At 36.5% G+C, this 18,446-nt stretch overlaps 1 protein-coding gene across 2 annotated transcripts in view; it reads left to right on the top strand.

Annotated features, from left to right (window-relative positions):
• dpydb (dihydropyrimidine dehydrogenase b) overlaps nt 1–18,446 on the top strand; it is a 303,194-nt gene that overhangs the window by 65,047 nt on the left and 219,701 nt on the right. For both annotated transcript variants that reach the window (XR_012386199.1, NM_212893.1), the window contains 3 exon segments: nt 10,129–10,216; nt 10,430–10,591; nt 13,153–13,349. Coding sequence is in view for 1 of the 2 variants with exons in the window: in NM_212893.1 (NP_998058.1) it covers nt 10,129–10,216; nt 10,430–10,591; nt 13,153–13,349 (447 nt within the window). In the remaining variant the exon portion in view is untranslated.

Raw genomic sequence — 18,446 nt, 5'->3', positions numbered from 1 at the left:
GTATTCGATCTTCATTTATATATATTTATATATTTATTTATTTTTAACGTGCAATATCTAGCAAGTTTTTATGGTTAAGAGATGTTTTTTTGTAGATGGCTGAGTCTGTGGTCTTTTTCGGAATTTTTTTATTTTTTATTTAAATGACAAGAACACTGTCAGTAGTAAAATAATAAAACAAATGACTTCGTTTCATTTGAGGTATTTGCAATATAACGACACTTCATTTCTTAAAGCAGTGCTTTAATATTGTTTATTTTAATAAATGTAACAGGTTGAACTGCAATGCCTGTACAATAGTGATGCTTTAAGACAGATCAGGATACCGCTATTATGTATAAATCACATAAATACCTAATCCAGAAACATTTCTAGCGCAATTATTTTGTCGTAAAGAAATAAAAAGGTTCCACTTTTGCTAAAAGTTCTTTTAGGCTAAGTTTCACTTCATAATACAGTCAAATAAATCCGTTAGCATTGTCATGCATCGTTCTAATTGTAAATACTTGATAGTTTTTGACTTAGTTTAGTCAAGGAGCAAAAATTATAGAAGTAATTTCTACTTTTAAGAGATCACGATCGTATTTAGTCTGAGCGCACACACGCGATGATGAGATCATAAGAGGACTTGCAGTTCATTTGAAAAAGCCTATTCAAGAGCTCGCATATCCAGTTTTAGCGATTAACGTACATGACTGCGCTCTCGTGTTATAATAAAGCACTCGTGACATTTGCAGAAATGAAAAATTGCTCAATACCTGCGTTTCCGCGCCGACATTCAGACTGTATTAAACCAAGCTTCAGAAGAGTGACAGGTTGTCGGAGAGAAGAGAGCCAAACGTGTGTAGACCGTCAAAATGGCAGAATGTCCGCGGTTTAATTTCTCTTGCGAATAACATAGACCTCTTTATAGTGAAAATACCCGAAAAATATTATTCCAATAAAACATTTGCTTTTAAAGTTGTTATTTTCTGCCATTGTAACACAGAAAGGCATTTGTCCTGCCCTTACGTTTAACGCAAAACTAGACAAGGTCGACTGTTATTGGTCACTTTTCATGTGAGTCAAATCCCTGTATATTTTATTTATTATACAATCTTTTAAAATATATATTATATATTTTAGATGAAATAATGATTGTTTTAGTCTATTTTAGCCGCGATAATAAATCCGATGAATCCGAACAAAGATCACAAATTTCCACTTTTTTTTTTTCTTTTTTCAGTTTTTTCCTTTTTTCGTCTTATTTTTCCTCCCATCCTTTCCCTACCATAATACACCTAAAACATGGATTGCCATAAAACTCGTCAATGCCAGGGAAGTGCTTTCTCTCGTTAACTGCAGGAAAAAGTTAAATGAAAACATTTATAGATTTTACACACACAGTAATACCAGCTGTGAATGTAAAGCACAAATAATGTCCTTCAATTCGGTCACGTCCAGTGGTCCTTATCCTTGAATCAACCTCCATTATTGTAAGCGGCTTGCTGTTCTGGTAATGTAGCCTAATGTTTGTGAGGGTGCCGGCGAGACATAATTTTTTTTTTTAAGAGACTCTCAGATACATCAGGTGCGCTGCCTATACAACGTCTGAATCATCTAAAACAATAAATTGCAAACTAAAATAAAAATAATTTGATTACATTGTTTGGTATTGGATGTTTTATGAGATTATACATTTTTTTGCAATTATTTTGCGTTTAATAAAGAATTTAGTGGCATCGAAAAAAATGTGCAAATTTTCTTAATTTTGCGTTTGATTCAGCGATCGCGGAATTGCGAAAACTAAGGTGTCTGCTATATACGCAGGATTCATACAGTCATGAAAAACCTGGAAAAGTCATAGAATGTTGACATGGCATTTTCTAGGCCTGGAAAAGTTTGGGAGAAACAGAAAACCTCACAAAGTTTTGGAAAAGTCATGGAAAACAGATATCTGTGTACTTTAATAAAGGTTATTTGCTTCTTTTCTGTCCTTGGCCAATCACATACTCTCACATTACTAGTGCGGTGTAAGGATTATATAAATCTATTTTACATAGATATAAATATAAATTGAATCTAAATAGATTGCCGTGTTTAGGTCATGAAAATTTACTTGCGAGTCTTGAAAAAATCATGGAGAAGTCTTGGAATTTTAGTAGTAAATATGTGTATGAACCTTGTATACATTATACAATACTCAAAATATTGTTTTAAACTATTGAAATGGCAATAAAAGTCACTGTTAGACTTTTATTTAAGAACAGAGCAGAGATCAAGGTCTCATACTGCAATTCACAACCATAAAACAATAGAAAACACCTGTGAATCGCAAAATACAGAAACGATAAGTTTTTTTCTGTAGACAAGTGATAAAAACATTGACAGCAAATCACAATCCTTCTTTAGCAAATTTAAACATAAATGCTACATACATTAAAACTGCACATCTCTGCAGTATAATAAACAGAACAGTAGCATGCGTTGGTTTGGAAGCTAAAACAGTTATCATTTCTGGCGAGAACAGCCATGTATTCATGCTATTTGGAATCAATTCTAATGACCACACTGTCTCAGTCAGAGATATGCAATATAAATGCAGTCCCTCGTTACTTAATGCATTTTGTATATATCTTCCAGCTGTGCTAAGTGCAGACAGCTCTACTTAATCAGGTTCATTAGGATTATTGATGGCATTTCTGGGTTGAGGATCATTAACAGCGAGCGATTCCCAACTGCACCGCACTCCACATGAGCGCATGACTTGAACGTATATTTCCTCAACATCAGTCAGACACGACCTCTGTCAAAAGAAATGAGCGTACACTGCTTTGACACAGCAGCGACATGCGGTATTAGCGCCGACACGGTGCTGGAGCAGATCACGTATATCCAGAGGTCATGTTTAGTCTGACCTCCCATTGTGGCTCATTTACTGGCAGGCGCTAAGACCAGGTAACGCACACACAAATAAATAATGAAACAAGGTGCCGAATTTAAGAGCGCAGGGGTCAGAGCTTAGTGCTTGTGCTGCGTATGTACCACAGAAAAACGCTCCATTTCCAATTCAAAATGTGAACGGCGCCTCCAGCATGGCGCTGTATGCAATGCTAAGGAGCTACGTACTGTACATGCACAAACGAGTCGTTTTACAGCAACTGAATTGTGGTGTTATTAGGCACAAGCAAATATTTGATGTTGTGAGATAACTGATATCGTTGAGAATATCCATCTTTAAATAATGTAAAACTCCCGGCAGCGATGACATGCAGCTTCTATCAGAGATCTCATTCGCAGCCCACAGGGTGAGCTGACTCGGTTAATGACCACGTTGGATTATTCTGCCCTTGAAAGATAACTTCAAATGCATATTCATTGGACTGAATTATATTTAAGGCCTAAGGAGCGCAGCGCTGACTCTCTTTCTCTATATGGTTGCCCTTGAAGTCCCATGATACGGAATACAATTACATTATTGTTTTATGTTTCATCTGTGTTAAGTCAGTAAAGTATGACTTTGAGATTATTCATGAACAAATCATTTGAACTTAACTCATTTTAAATAAATCAACAATACATATAGCTCAGACATTGCAATCTGTCTTATGAACCAGTTCTTTTAAAGGGGGCAGTTCACCCCAAAATTTAAACTGCTTCCCACACATAGGCTGCATTTATCAAGCAGATCTTGATGGTCAATTCCGATCTTGTGACTTTAAACTATTTTTTTTTTTTGATGATCGGCTTACATCCTCTTTTAAAAGTGACTCATATCTGATTGTCTGCATTTACACTGCACAAGGCAAAGACGCGATGACCAGTAAAAGAGCGGGGTGCTGACTGACAGCTGATAATAATAGCACTTTTTTTTCTCCGTTCTTGTATTTAATCTGTTTGCAGTGTTTCCTTTTTAATTCTTTTTGTCAAGCTGTTTTACTATAGTTTATGACTGAAGTTCTCATTTAGCCATCTTCTTTTATTCTAGGCCTTTTTAAACCAGTAGGCTCCTTATTGTAATGTCCATGATTTATGCATATGAAGTATGCAATAGTTTTATTAGTGGTGGAAAGAATGCTGAAAAATCAAGTAAAAGTACCATTATTTGCCTAAAAATGTAGTGCAAGTAGAGTAAAGTATCTGTTGTAAATATTACTCAAGGTATGAGTAAAAGGTAGCCCTTTCAAAAGTACTCAAGAGTAGTGAGTATTACGCTGTTAAAAGCTGATGCATTTACATGTGATTTGTGCATGCGTGTGTAAACATAACATTCTGTAGTGCATTTAGTTATTGGCCAGCAGGCGCACAACGCCACAAGAAGTTAGTATTAGGTTAGATTTAGGTTGTGATGTCAGGTGACCAAAATTCAATGGCTAGCCAGCGTCTAAAGACAACATAATTTTGATGTCCAATAATGACGTCAAATGACATTGATATTTGGTCGATTTTAAGTTGTTAAATAGTGACCAAAATCCAATGAAGAGTCAACATCTAAAACCAACATCACATAGTCAAATACTAAAATTTTTTCATTAAGTATGGCAACTAAAATCCAAAGTCTGATAGATGTCATAGTGGTAACGTCCACACAATGTCAAGCTGTAATATCATTAGACGTTGATATTTGGTTGGTTTTAGGTTAGACATCGACGTTGGTCTGACGTTGAGTTCTGACATCAACCTTATCTTCATTTCCAAACAAAGTGCAACATCCTCATGATGTTAGGGTATAACGTCAGTCTGAGATCATGTGCCTGATGGGTGTTTAAGGCCATTTCGGTCATTATACAGTCAACACATGTGATCTACTCATCAGTGACATGCATCTAAACAGTCTCTGGGTCAATGCGTGTAAAGATTTTGGACATCTGCTTGGACACTTTTAATGCTTCCAAACCGTTTGCTGCAATTATAAAGTACACATGTCTTGAGGTAGTACATTATGATGCAATTTACCTTCTATGTGCAATTTGATTGGACGGGAATCACAGATTGTTCTAATCTCCATAGACAAGAAAAAAAAAAAAAAAAGAGTGACTACATGGTAGTGGAGTAAAACTACCAATACAGCACTAAAAATGTACTTAAGGGAAAGTAAAAATACACTATTCTAAAACTACTCAGTACATTACAGTTCCTGAGAAAAACTACTTAATTACAGTAATTTGAGTATTTGTAATTAGTTACTTTACACAACTGAGTTTAATATTAATTTATATTGGTTATGCGGCGGATATCTCTCTCTCTCTCTCTCTCTCTTTCTCTCTCTTTCTCTCTTAACGTGCCTAAATACTTGTGCTACATGGCAATATAAACGTTTTTTTAGTCCTTGTGTATGAGATTTAAGGTTTGGGACTAGTGGCGGATTTAGGCATGGGCAATGTGGACGATCTCCCTGGGCGGTATCTTGCAAGGAGTGACACCTCCACCCCCCACTCTTTACTTTCGTCTGATAAAGGGCAGCATGAACACCGTGTGGGCGGCACGACCGTCATTTGCCTAGAGCGCCAGTTAAGCTTGCGCCGCTACTGTTTGGGGGTGAGCTGAAGTCTGTTCTGAAATTAAAACGTCAGAGTTAACATCATTCACTATGGTTTTTATTGATGCACGACTCACATTGACATTTATTTATATCTAAAATGCTTTGGCAATACTGTACTAAATTTCATGCCAATAAAGGAACTTTAGAGAGAGATACTTTATAACTGCTTTGGCAATACATTTGTAACATTTGTCATGCCAATAAAGCAATTATTGAATTGAATTGAATTGAGCGAGAGAGAGAAAGAGCAGCCTTTATCTATCAGTGAGTACACATGGCTCCTAAATAGCAAAAAAGTTAGATAAATAGTGGATTTCTTTTATCTCAACAACCTTTTTTAATAACTTTAACCCATTGAAAAGAAACGTTGTATATCAATGTCATGATAAATAAAAATATAGTTAAAATCACATTATTATTATTATTTCGCATGTAGTAAACGCATATGCTGTGGATAAAAGGTGCGTTTCAAACCGGCTGCCATCACAAGTATATTTCAAACCTGTGAGAAGCATTCTTACTCTTTCTCGTGGTTTTGATCCTTTATGAGTTTATTACTAAAATGAATATGGAAGTCAATGGGTGCCAGCTTCCAGTATTCTCAACATCTTCATTTGTTTTCAACAGAAGAAAATCTCTATACAGTAGGTTTTGATCAAGTGAAGGGTGAGTGTATGACAGTAAATGACAATGAAATACATGCCCTGGCATACGTCTCGCTACAATTTATGTTTAAAACAATCATTGCAGTATGGTATGACACCACTAAAAACTTGCTATCGATGATCGCTTGCCTCTGTATGAAGCTTTTTCCAGCATGTTCAGTTTGCTTTGTAGCTCATCTTTTTAGGAGTCAGACTCGGGACATGAAGTGAACCAGGGTTAGAGTCTACACTTAAAAAAATAATTTAGCTATTTATTCAAACTACTTATTTAAAATAAGTTGAACCAGCACACTTTATTATTATTATTATTTATTTTTTTTACAACTTAATTGTTTTATGTTCAATCCAAGTTAGCTTAAAATTTTTTGTCCAGCACTCACTTTTAGGGATTCACACCTACCTAACTTCAAATAGTAACAGTTCTTGACCCCAGGGAGCTACAACTAAAATTAGGTACCATTGGAAAGAAGACAGCTTTACTTTGAGCTTTACAGTACAATGGTCCATCTGGAAAGTTTCATGCTCAAAAATACAAAAAAGCTATACATTATGAAGTAATGAGTAAAAATAATGTATTGTGTTCGTTATTTGTTTATACAAACACAGGAAAACATTAATGTAAGAACCTAGAAAAAACATGCCTTAAAAGCCAAGTGTTTCATGAGTTTATATTTCAAATTTGATCATGAAAGCATACAAAATGAGATTTCTCTCTCTCACCTTCAGAGGCCTTTCACCTTTAAAAAAAAAAGTCCTTCCAAACTAAAACAGTAACAGTTGCTGAATAATTTGCTCTACATTTACAGTTCATGCATCTTTTAAAGAAGACAATTTGTGCTAGAGTTCATAATGATCAAAATTATAGTTAAGTTATAGATGCTTAAGTGTTGTAAAAAAATGCACCACACTAAATCTCCTGAGTATATGTTACTGATTTGTGTTGGGACAATATGAAGGAATTTTGTAGAACCCAGCATTTCTTTACAGTGTAATGAAGGACAGTACTGGAAACCAGGTAAACATATTTGAGATTGTCAAATATGTACACGGCGGCCTCTAATGGATTTGTGAAAACAAAAACTACAAGCAGACGTAGCCCCAGGCACATATTTTGTGATTCCCAAAAATGTAGTCCTGGGCACGCATCTCCAATGAGCCTGGGTTGGAAAATGATGACAGAATTTTCATCTTTGGATAAACTATTCATTTAATGATTCAAAAACATATCACTGGAGTCTGATTCCCAAACTAATTCTTTTATGAATAAGTTCATAATAATGAATCAAAATTATACAAACGGTGCTGTTTGATATCAGAACAAATGTCTCTTATGAACTGATACTAAATAATGAATAGAGAGAAGGGAAAAACACTACAACAGGGCACATTGTCTTATCCAATTCCTGCACCAAAAACATTTATGAACCAGTTCGATGAATCAGAAATACACAGTGCAGACAGTGTAGTCTGATTCCTGAACATAAGATTCTTATGAACCAGTTTATATAATAAATCAAAAAGCATAGCACAGGCAGTGCAGTCAACCAGAACCTGTCAAGAATTCTTAATGATTCCCATCCCTACTTGTAAGTCAGTTTGATTGGCTCCAAACCAAAATAATGTTGTGCGGCAATTATTGTGAGCGTATGAAGCTTTAATGCCTTTTAAAACTCACAAACAAATGCAGTCATTTGCTCTGGTGAGCTTTTTTTCTGGTCAGTCCAGCTGACTCAGTGGTAGGATATTATGAGGCAAACTATTTTTAAAGACATATGTAAAACCAAACATTTGATTTGCTTAATTAGTGTTATACACATGATGTTTTAGCCTTGGGTTTCAAATGGATTTCACAGTCCCAGGGACCAAACCGAGCCATACCTACAGTATATCCAGACCCATTCCACTCGTTCTCTTCGATGGAATGTGCATTTTGTTCCTCCATGAATATTTAATTGGTTGGAGCCAAATTATCTCATGTATAATTTAAAGCAGGCATGTTGTTGTCTACCAATATGGAGTTCCCTGGTCATTATGAAGTCAGCAGTATTTGTCAGAGGTATCAGTCTTCACAGTCAGTGCAGAGACATGTCTGGGATAAAACAAGCATCGCTCAGCCATTTGTTCTCAGCTCGCCTTTTTTCGAACCAAACAAAGAGCCAGCCATTATCTCTTGCTGCACACCATCAGCAGAGCCAGTAGTGTATTTGATTCAAGATTTTGTATGCTTTACCTTTAGTGTATCCTGTGCTTATTTTACGCTTACAGCCCTCTTTATAAGTAATGTTGTGCGTAATGTAAAATTTAACACACAATTAAAAACACAATTGTTTAAGCCAATTGATACTGACTGGACGATTAGAACTTCATATTGGAAAGAGTTCTTCACAAGCTCACACAGATTGTTAAATCATTTTGCACTGTTCAAAATGGCCATGTTCAATCACTACATATGGCATTCTTTAAAAAGATGATAACGGAAGGTGGGGGAAGCTTCACAGCAAAAAGGTCACTGGTTCGAGCCTCGGCTCAGTTGGTGTTTCTGTGTGGAGTTTGCATGTTCTCCCTGCGTTCGCGTGGGTATCCTCCGGGTGCTCCGGTTTCCCCCACTGTCCAAAGTCATGCGGTACAGGTGAATTGGGTAGTCTAAATTTCCCGTAGTGTGTGTGTGAATGTGTGTGTGTGGATGTTTCCCAGAGATGGGTTGCGGCAGGAAGGGCATCCGCTGCGTAAAAATTTGCTGGATAAGTTGGCGGTTTATTCCGCTGTGGCGACCCTAGATTAATAAACGGACTAAGCCGACAAGAAAATAAATGAATGAATAACGGAAGGTATGATATTTCTTTAAAAAAACATTCTTTAACAAAGTTCTTAAAAAATCTGTCAAAACAGTTTAACATGACATTTTTCTCTTCTGACATAATATTGGACACAAAATGATCATTTTAAAATAATTTCTTGAAGTAAATATACTTTCTCAGCTTTTCAAGCGCTAACAGAAGCGTCAGCCAATCAGATCGCCGTATGCAAATACACCAGCTATCAGTAGCCGATTGCTAACTAATTTGATTGGCTGAAGCTGATGATCGCGTCAGCCTCAGCTTCAGACACACGCTCTGTCAAGCATTGACGCTGAAGCCCCATGTGAATCGGGCATAAAGCCGCCTTTCCGTTGCACATGACATTTAGACACGACTGTCGGATTACGCTCCCTTTTGGCAGTTGCACAGACTTTTCAGTTTTGTCGCGCTCTATGGGAGAGAAGCTGTACTCGCAGTGTTCGAAATAAAGGAGTTCAAAAGCAAGAGCCTTTTATTTTCTGTGGTTGAACGAATGAATGAATACTAGAAACTCATAGATCGCTAAAAATTTAGGAGGGAATGTGGAAAAACATTAACATATTTTTTATTACTCATTTATAAATAGAATTTTTTTTAATAGACTTTTTTCTGATTTAAAAAAAATTACGAAGAAACTTGATCTCCTCTCGTGCGCATGGACCTGCTTGAACAACACTGAAATACATCACATCCGGTTGGCCGGTTGCTTACGGTCTAGTCGCAGAAGTTCAAATATTTCAATATATCCACAGCTCAATTCGGACTCTCCATTGGAAATGAATGACTTCTGGTCTGTCGCTTGTCGTTTTTTATGTGCAGTGAAAAGGAGGCTTAATAGTAAGGTCCTCTTAATTGGGATTGGGCGCAAGTGTTTTATTCATTATTATCTGACCCAAATATACCCACAAAACAGCTTCATAAGTCATTTCATAAAATCAGATAATTCTTTATCAGTTATTTAAAACTTTTTTTGTTAATTTTTTTTTTAAAGTCTAGGAATTTAACAAATTGTGAAATCATTATTAGACTGATTAAAGATTTTGGGCTGATTGTCTGTATAAATGTGCAACTGAAGTCAACACAAATTCATTGCTTTTTTTGACAGATGCCTGAAATGCGCAGACGCTCCATGCCAGAAAAGCTGCCCCACCAATTTGGATATCAAATCTTTCATCACCAGCATTTCCAACAAGGTATCGCCTACAGTATTACAACGCTTGAACTTGCTCGCTCAGCAGCTACGCTGAACAGACTTTATTGATGTTGGCTTAAGTGATAATCTCATAATCCTTTGTGTATTATATTTCTCAGTTAGTTAAGCACAGGCACTTATACATGGCTTTATTTGGCCAGGTAAGCGCAGCACGAGTTTGTGTTGATCGCCGACTCTTTTGTGTGTCTTCCAGAACTACTACGGTGCTGCTAAAGCAATCCTGTCCGATAACCCACTGGGTCTGACCTGTGGCATGGTGTGTCCCACCTCTGATCTGTGCGTTGGGGGCTGTAACCTCTACGCCTCTGAGGAAGGGCCTATCAATATTGGTGGGCTTCAGCAGTTCGCTACTGAGGTAAGGCAGAGATATTTGCTGCGTGGTCCAGATTTTTTTGCAGCCCGAAGTCAAAGGTCTGTTGCAACTAAGTGCTGTCAGACTGTAGTCTATAGATAATCGTTCAAGCTGAAAAGTAATGTGAAAAATTTATTGTCTGCTTTAAGTCCAGATCATATTTTTAGAGTTGAATGGCGATTTTAATGTCATGATTCAAACTGTTCTTTCTGCTGCCTTGTACTTTCAGTTCCTCACATCACATCCCTAGAACAATCACCAGGGTCTTTTTAGTTCTTCTGAGAAGTGGGAAAGTCTTTTTTTTCTTTTTGTCCGATAGAATTGACTTTTCTTTTTCAAAAGTGTAAATCAAAAACAGGCTGAGGGAGAAAGAGAGGGAGAGATTGTTAGCCTTTGCTCTCTTGCTTTGTCTTTAGTTGTTAAGCTTAAAGTGGAAAAGTAGAAAACAAAGACTTTAGAAATGAATGAGTTAGAAACACTGTCTAGTGACTGAGCTGTCCTTTTTATTTAGTTTGTATGGTTTTATTGTTGGTAAAAGGTTTATTGTTGGTTTTATTGTTCATTGTCATAAGGCTGTCAGTTAAAAAAATAAATAAAAACATTTGTAATTAGATTAGGACTGAAATAATTTATTCACCACATTTTCATTTAAAAATATACTTTAATATATGCACTTTCATTATGTTAGCAGCCACTACTTGAGTTTGCAGTGTTATAGGATTTTTTTAGCTTAGCTTAGCATCGAATTAAACTATTAGCATCTCAATTTAAAAATTAAAAAGAGTTTTAATAATTGTCTTATTGAAAGCTTGACTCTTCTGCAGTTGCACAATATACAGTAGAATAACAAAAAAATATCAACGACAACAAAGATCCCGTTGCTAATAGACTACTTTTTTTTTATTAATATTATTTTTTTATTTAATTTTTTTGATGTGAACTTTTATTTAGAAAAGAAGAAATGTACAATATAAATTAGGAAGTAATCTGTAAGAGACTGAAATACAAGTACATACAATTACAAGGGAATAAGAACAATAACACATGAGAAATAAAAAGGAAAAAGCAAAAAAAATTAAGGGGAAGTACAAAATTAAATAAAAAAACACAGAAAACATCAAAGATTAATTTAATATTATCTTTATAAATTTTCTATCAACTTGCAGAATTTTTCAGGAATTTATTTTCAATTAAGAAATAGGCAAATGAGGGAGAGGATTTAAGTTTTTTTTTTGTGGATAAAGAATTTAACATATAGTATAAAAAGTCATGTATGTATATGTACAGTTAAAGTCAGAATTATTAGCCCCCCTCTGATTTTGTTTTATTTTTAAAATATTTCCCAAATGATGTTAATCAGAGCAAGGAAATTTCCACAGTATGTCTGATAATATTTTTTCGTCTTAAGAAAGTCGCATTTGTTTTATTTCGGCTAGAATAATTAATTTAATTAAGTTTTAGTTAAAAAAAAAAAAAAAAAAAAAAAACATTTTATGGTCAAAATTATTAGCCCCTTTAAGCTATATATTTTTGATAGTCTACAGCAGGGCTATTCAATTTGCGGCCTGCAGACCAAACCTGACCCCCGAGGCAGTTTGTTCCGGCCCTCCAAACAGTGTGACCAAGACGTCAAAAATAAATTTAGTTTAGTCGGAAAACGGCCGCTATAGTTTTGAAGTGAAGTGCGTCTGTTCAATATAGCACAAGCTGCAGTTGAAGGCTCCACCCTTCATTCCACCCTTTTTTTCTATTGTATCTTAAAAAATGTCTTCAATACCCTACAACAAAGGCATTTTTTTTCCCTCAAGTTATGTCCACATACTGTATGACAGGCTTTCTGTAGAAATGACCCAGCTGTACAATCCCCTGCCCTCCTTTATTTCTGAAACTCAAGTGTCCATCTGTCAATTGTCTAGCTGTCCCATCTTCACCCTGTCTTATCTACTCTTCACCTGACCTCAGTGAATCTCTCCATTCTCACCCCCCCCCCCCCCACCCCCATTCTTAAAAAAAAACAAAAAAAAAAAACATCCAGAGTCCTGCAAGAGAAGGCTGACCGAACTGTCCCATCACCTCTTACCGCCGAGATGACAGCTTCTCTCTTCTCAAATGTGAAAGGCCAGGGTTGTTTATCAGCCTGTTGATTAGATAAGCCCGAGACAGAGCCATCAGCACTCGTTTACCTTCTCTTCTCTCCTCACACAGACCAGCGCCTGCATTACTGTAAAGCAGGAACTGTACAGTACATCACATACAGTAAATCGCATTATATGCCCAGGGCAGCTTCTGGTAAACAGCCGGTTGAGATGAGATGATGCAAACTGGGCCTGAAAGACTTTCTGGAGCTAAATAAGAGAGGAAGGAGAATCACGGCGTAATGTTGTTACATTTGTCCACAGCGGATCCATGCTTTTACTATTAAAAAGCTCAAGGGGGATCAACTTTGAACTGTAATTTGTCTGCTGATTCCGTATAAATATTCCTGAGCTTGCTGTGCTGGAGAAATAGGATTTCTGTGTATTTAGAGGGTTGAAATGAAGCTGAGGTTTGTTTACTGTCCTCAGGTGTTCAGTAAGATGGGCATCCCTCAGATCAGGAATCCAGAGCTTCCCACGGCGGACAACATGCCGAAGAGTTTCCACACAAGGATCGCTCTCATTGGCTGCGGCCCTGCCAGCATCAGCTGCGCCTCCTTCCTGGCCCGGCTAGGATATGACAACATCACCATCTTCGAGAAGCAGAAATACATTGGTGGCTTGAGGTACAGTGAATGTTGTCTGAATAATCTGCTAAATGTCTGCTTAACCCATGGTTAAGCACTGATGGTTAACACTGTCGCCTCACTGCAAGAAGGTCGCTGGTTTGAGTCCCAGCTGGGTCAGTTGCGTTTCTGTGAGGAGTTTCTGCATGTTCTCCTCGTGTTCGCGTAAGTTTCTTCTAGGTGCTCTGGTTTCCCTCACAGTCCAAAGACATGCGGTGTAGGTCAATTGAATAAACTAAATTGGCTGTATTATATGAATGTGTGAGTGTGTATGGATATTTCCCAGTACTGGGTTGCAGCTGGAAGGGTATCTACTGTGTAAAACATATGCTGGATCAGTTAGTGGGTTATTTCGCTGTGGCGACCCCTAATGAATAAAAGGACTAAGCTGAGGGAAAATAAATAAATGTCTGCTAAACCAGAGGTGTCCAAACCTACTGCTGTCTTGCAAGTTCTAGTTCCTACTCTAATTAAACACACCTTAATTAACCAGTCAAGACAGCAGAAATTTACTGACAGGTGTATTGAGGCAAATTGCAGTTAAACTCCAGTGGTATGTCTCCATTAGATTCTTCATTCAGTAGTAAAGGCACTGATCAGGGAGTCAACCTTTTTTAAGGGCTGGCTCAATTGCAAAATTATTTTAGTCCACTGAAACTATCACTGCTTAAAATGTCCCACAGTGCACTGTGAAAATCAGGGAGCATCAATGCTTGCTATGTTTTCTTAATGAGGTGGTTCCCAATTCCAGTTTGCGGGATCCCCTGCCCTGTCTCTCTTATGTCTCTCTTATTTAACAAAGATCAGTTCATGGATCTCTCTGGAAACGAGTTGATGATCTGAGTTAGGTGTGTTAAGGAAGAAAGACATAGAAAATAGCTGCTCCCAAATGGCACACTACACACTATGTACTCATGCACTATGTATTTATTCACTTACTCAACATTATAGTTCATGTATGTAGTGTTGTCCCAAATGGAGCACTACAGTTTTTTTTTACTAATCGGAAATTCAAACCGTTTCACTGGAGACGTTCGATGGTTGCCAAATCAGTGAAATGAAAGACCAAATATCAAATATTACCTGCCATAAGTATGATGCACTCGGGAGTGCTATAATCACTCTAATTGGAGTTTCACCATCCCAAATAAATAAAGTTATCCAATATGTGCGCCTGATAGCTCTGCCCTTTCCGCTACGTGAGCAAACCTGCGGTCTTTGATTCCGTGAAGTGTCCATCATTCCAAACACTTCATTTTACCAACTAAATGAGTGCATCATCCAGGTAATTAAAGTGTTTAAATTAAATTTGTAGAGTTTTCAGTGTGAACGCACTACTTACACTTATACTACAAAATGGCGTAGAATAGTGCATGAGAATGCAATTTGGGATGCACCGGAATTGGTATATAGGTATTGCTTGCCTGGTTCAAAACATACGTATGCAGGCGCAGGTTGCCAGATTGATGACCAACAGGAGTGTGTCTGACTATCGAGCCTAAAGGCTGATTTAAACTGTGTTCTAAATAAAAGCAATAATGATAGAGCAATAGAAGGAATATTTTCCATTTTAATGGAGTTTTTGATCTAACCAACATCTGAAATTTATATTTTAAAAATGGCTTCAAATTCTTTAAGCAGAACAACAACAACAAAAAAAAAAACTTTGACAGTGATCAGGTACACCTCATGTGCTTTATTCAGTGATAAATGCTAATAATGCGAGTTTGAATGCCATTTTACCAGACATTAATTGCCATGCTACTGAAAGCAGCAGCAGCAGTTCACCTCAGATCTTGAAAATAACATAAACAGTTTGAAACGGAACTTTAGAACTGTGACTCAGTGCAAGCAAACACATATCAATGATTCAGCATGCACATTTAATAATGTTAAAGAGGTTTAATTTGTATTAATTAGATTTTAAACCTATCCATTTCATCAGTGAGTGCAATATTCTGTGCTTCTGAATGGCTGTATTTAATTTTTTGTTGTGCAAACAGACAAATTGCTTATCACTGCAAATCTCATCATGTACTGCAGCGTGAAGTAAGGACACGGGTTTCCATGTAACCTGCTTACCTAATGTTTACATTCATAATATTTATATTATTTGCTTATTAAATACCTCCTTATGTGGAACTCTGAATCTGCATCTCATTTTAGAGGCCGTTATGGTCCACCGGAGGTTGCATTTTGGTCATGGACGCATGCTTTGAGAGCCTTTCTGACTAAATTAATTAAATACATGGTTTTCCAACCTGGGCCAAGGCAACCCGGGGTTCTGAAATATAATTGGCTAACGTGAAGATGGGCGGGTTAAGAGAACCAAAACAAAGACAGCCGCACATAACACACCTTTTTACGCAGAATAACTGACTTTAGCATTGTTTTTCAGATAAACAAGAATGTTCACTTAGCATGTTCCTTTGCATTTTTATGCTTTAGAAGACTCAAACATTTACATACAGCACCTTTAATGGAACTCTAAAGCGTGAATTATGAATTCACAAAAATCTCTAAAGGTAACAACAAACAAAACATATTTTGGGGAAAAAAAACATTTAGATTTTTCATATTTAAAATATGTATTTATACATGTATTTATATTTAAATGATCATAGACCAGACAGAACAATCTAGCAAACATTTGTAAATGATTGATTAATGGTTGAAATGTTGTTGGTATATGAAACCATCAATACATGCATGCATACATAATTTAATTCTGTTCTTTTAGCACTTTATAAAATGAATATTAAAAATTTCAGTTATGTAGATAAATTTATAAATTCCATTCTTGATGTTGTACAACCAGGACATTCTCATGTCACGTTAAGTGTCCCATTGTGTAGTGAACCAAGCCCATCACTGGCCTTACCAATGGCCAAATTTGTGTGCACAACCTACTGAGCCAGGACAGTTGCCCTCCAGGACTGAGAATTGACAGTCCTGTGTTAAACTGATTAAATACAAATATTAAAGGGACCTATTATGCCCCTTTTTACAAGATGTTAAAAAGGGTGTCTTATGTCTCCAGAGTGTGTATGTAAAGTTACAGCTCAAAATACCAAATAAATAATGTTTTATAACTCTTTGAAACAAGCCCCGTAAGGCTTTCATCCTAATTGTGCCATTTTGGTGACTTTAAATTCAAAGGAGATTGTGCTATTTTTCAAAAGAGGTCGGGGCTACAAATGCCTGCATGTCAGACTGTGTTTAAACCCCTTATACAAGTGATTTTTGCATAATAGGTCCACTTTAATAACAGACCTTCTTAACTGCAGACATGTTGTGCATTGAGAGATGCTCCTCTGCACATTTCATTTTAATCAGTTGTTATTTGACTTGACTTCTATCAGCTCAACCAGTCTTGCCATTTCAATCTGACCCCTGGCACCAACAAGGTATTTTTGCCCACAGAACTAGATATTTTCTATCTTTTGAATCCTATTTAAACCCTAGAGAAACACGTACTTGAAAATCCCAGCAGATCATAAGCAGCTTCCGAAATACTCAGAGCTGCCCGTCTGGCGCTATGAACCAATGCCATGCTTGAAACTCACTTGTATTCTTATTCCTCTCCATTCTGATGTTTGATTCGATTAACAGATCATTTTGGTTTGCTTTTGAAAGTTGCCCCTGTACCCTCATTCTCTCTTTCCCACATTAATCCACCTAAAATAGTGAATGAAAATGAGTACATTCAAAAACTGAGCTCATCAGAAGGGATGCTTTTTGTTTATGCTTTGCTATATGATAAATCTCTCAAACACATTGGATTTTAAACTTCTTGGTCAAATCCTGTGGCACTTAGTGAGCTGTCTATTAGTAATGTAACAAAGTAATTGAAGTTGTGTTATGTATACAAATGTTAATTTAACTATTAAAAATGTATTTATTTAGAAACGTAAACCTCTGTGGATGTTATATTGTTGTGAGAAGCGGAAATTCACACAAAATCTCACAGTTGGGTATGGGTATTATTTAACATCTGTTTTAGATTTGCTGTTGCAAGTGCATTGTGGTACTGACTTAGTGTGCATTGTACACTTGTAATGATGTTTGGAAGACAAGCAAAGTACAAAGTCCCGTGTATCCTACATATAGTTCATTCCTATGCCAAACAAGATATATAGCTTAAGTTTCTTATCTGTATCTGATGCTTCAGTTGACATTAAATTTGTTTATATCGCAAAATTTAAAAAGTGGAAATCATATCAGTTAGGAGGAGATGCATTTGTGGTCAAGTATAAACGGAACCCATACAATTTAAGGGTATATATTAGATATTTGGTTTGAAGACCAATTTACCAGGAATATCTAATAAATTTGCCAGTAGGTATTAAGAGTGTTGGTTAATTGTCATTAAACCACAAACAAATTTTTTAATTGGCCTTAGATCAAAAAAATTATCAATAGAAATAAATGGCTGTTTCTCAGTATGTGTTCTTGTCTGTGCTTGCGTTCTTGTGTCATCGTGAAACGTCATCAACCGTCGCCGAAGTACTGTTCCAATATTGCCAAAATCACATCTTGCCAAGTACAGAAAAAAAATCCCGAATGTGTTCTTGCTCCACCCCTTTTGCCAAGGATGCATCGAGAGGTGAGTTGTGCGAAGCACATGTATCCCAGAATACATTGCAACCTTACCAGCGAAAGCTAATGGCAGAGGAGATAATTTACACTGTTTTAAAAATACTCCTCTGTTATGTTACAAAATAAAGTTTTAAGAGTTGTTCAGGTGAGAATGTGGTTGTTTTAAACTCGAATTGGCAGTTTATTTATGAAGATCTTTGACGATGTGCCTCAGCTTATGCGCACTCTGACCTCCAGCTTGTCAGCAGGAGCTTCATCATCACCTCCTCCATCGAGAGCAGCTTTAATCAGCCAGTCCATTACGGATGTACCGCTGGATTGCATCTGTCCATTTTAGTTAAAACATGATATTTAATACAACTTGTGCATATCTAATGGACAGTTTTTGATCTTAGAAATCCATTATTTGTCCTTAGGTGTATTATTTTGACAGTGTTATTTTGTTACGTTTTATAATTGTCTTTAATTACCATGTTGTACGTTGTTTGTCATTGTTTA

Source organism: Danio rerio, chromosome 2 (assembly GCF_049306965.1).
Source record: "Danio rerio strain Tuebingen ecotype United States chromosome 2, GRCz12tu, whole genome shotgun sequence".
Lineage (NCBI taxonomy): Eukaryota > Metazoa > Chordata > Actinopteri > Cypriniformes > Danionidae > Danio > Danio rerio.
The sequence above is the reverse complement of the archived record's forward strand: the minus strand, read 5'-3'. Positions and strand labels throughout refer to the sequence as shown.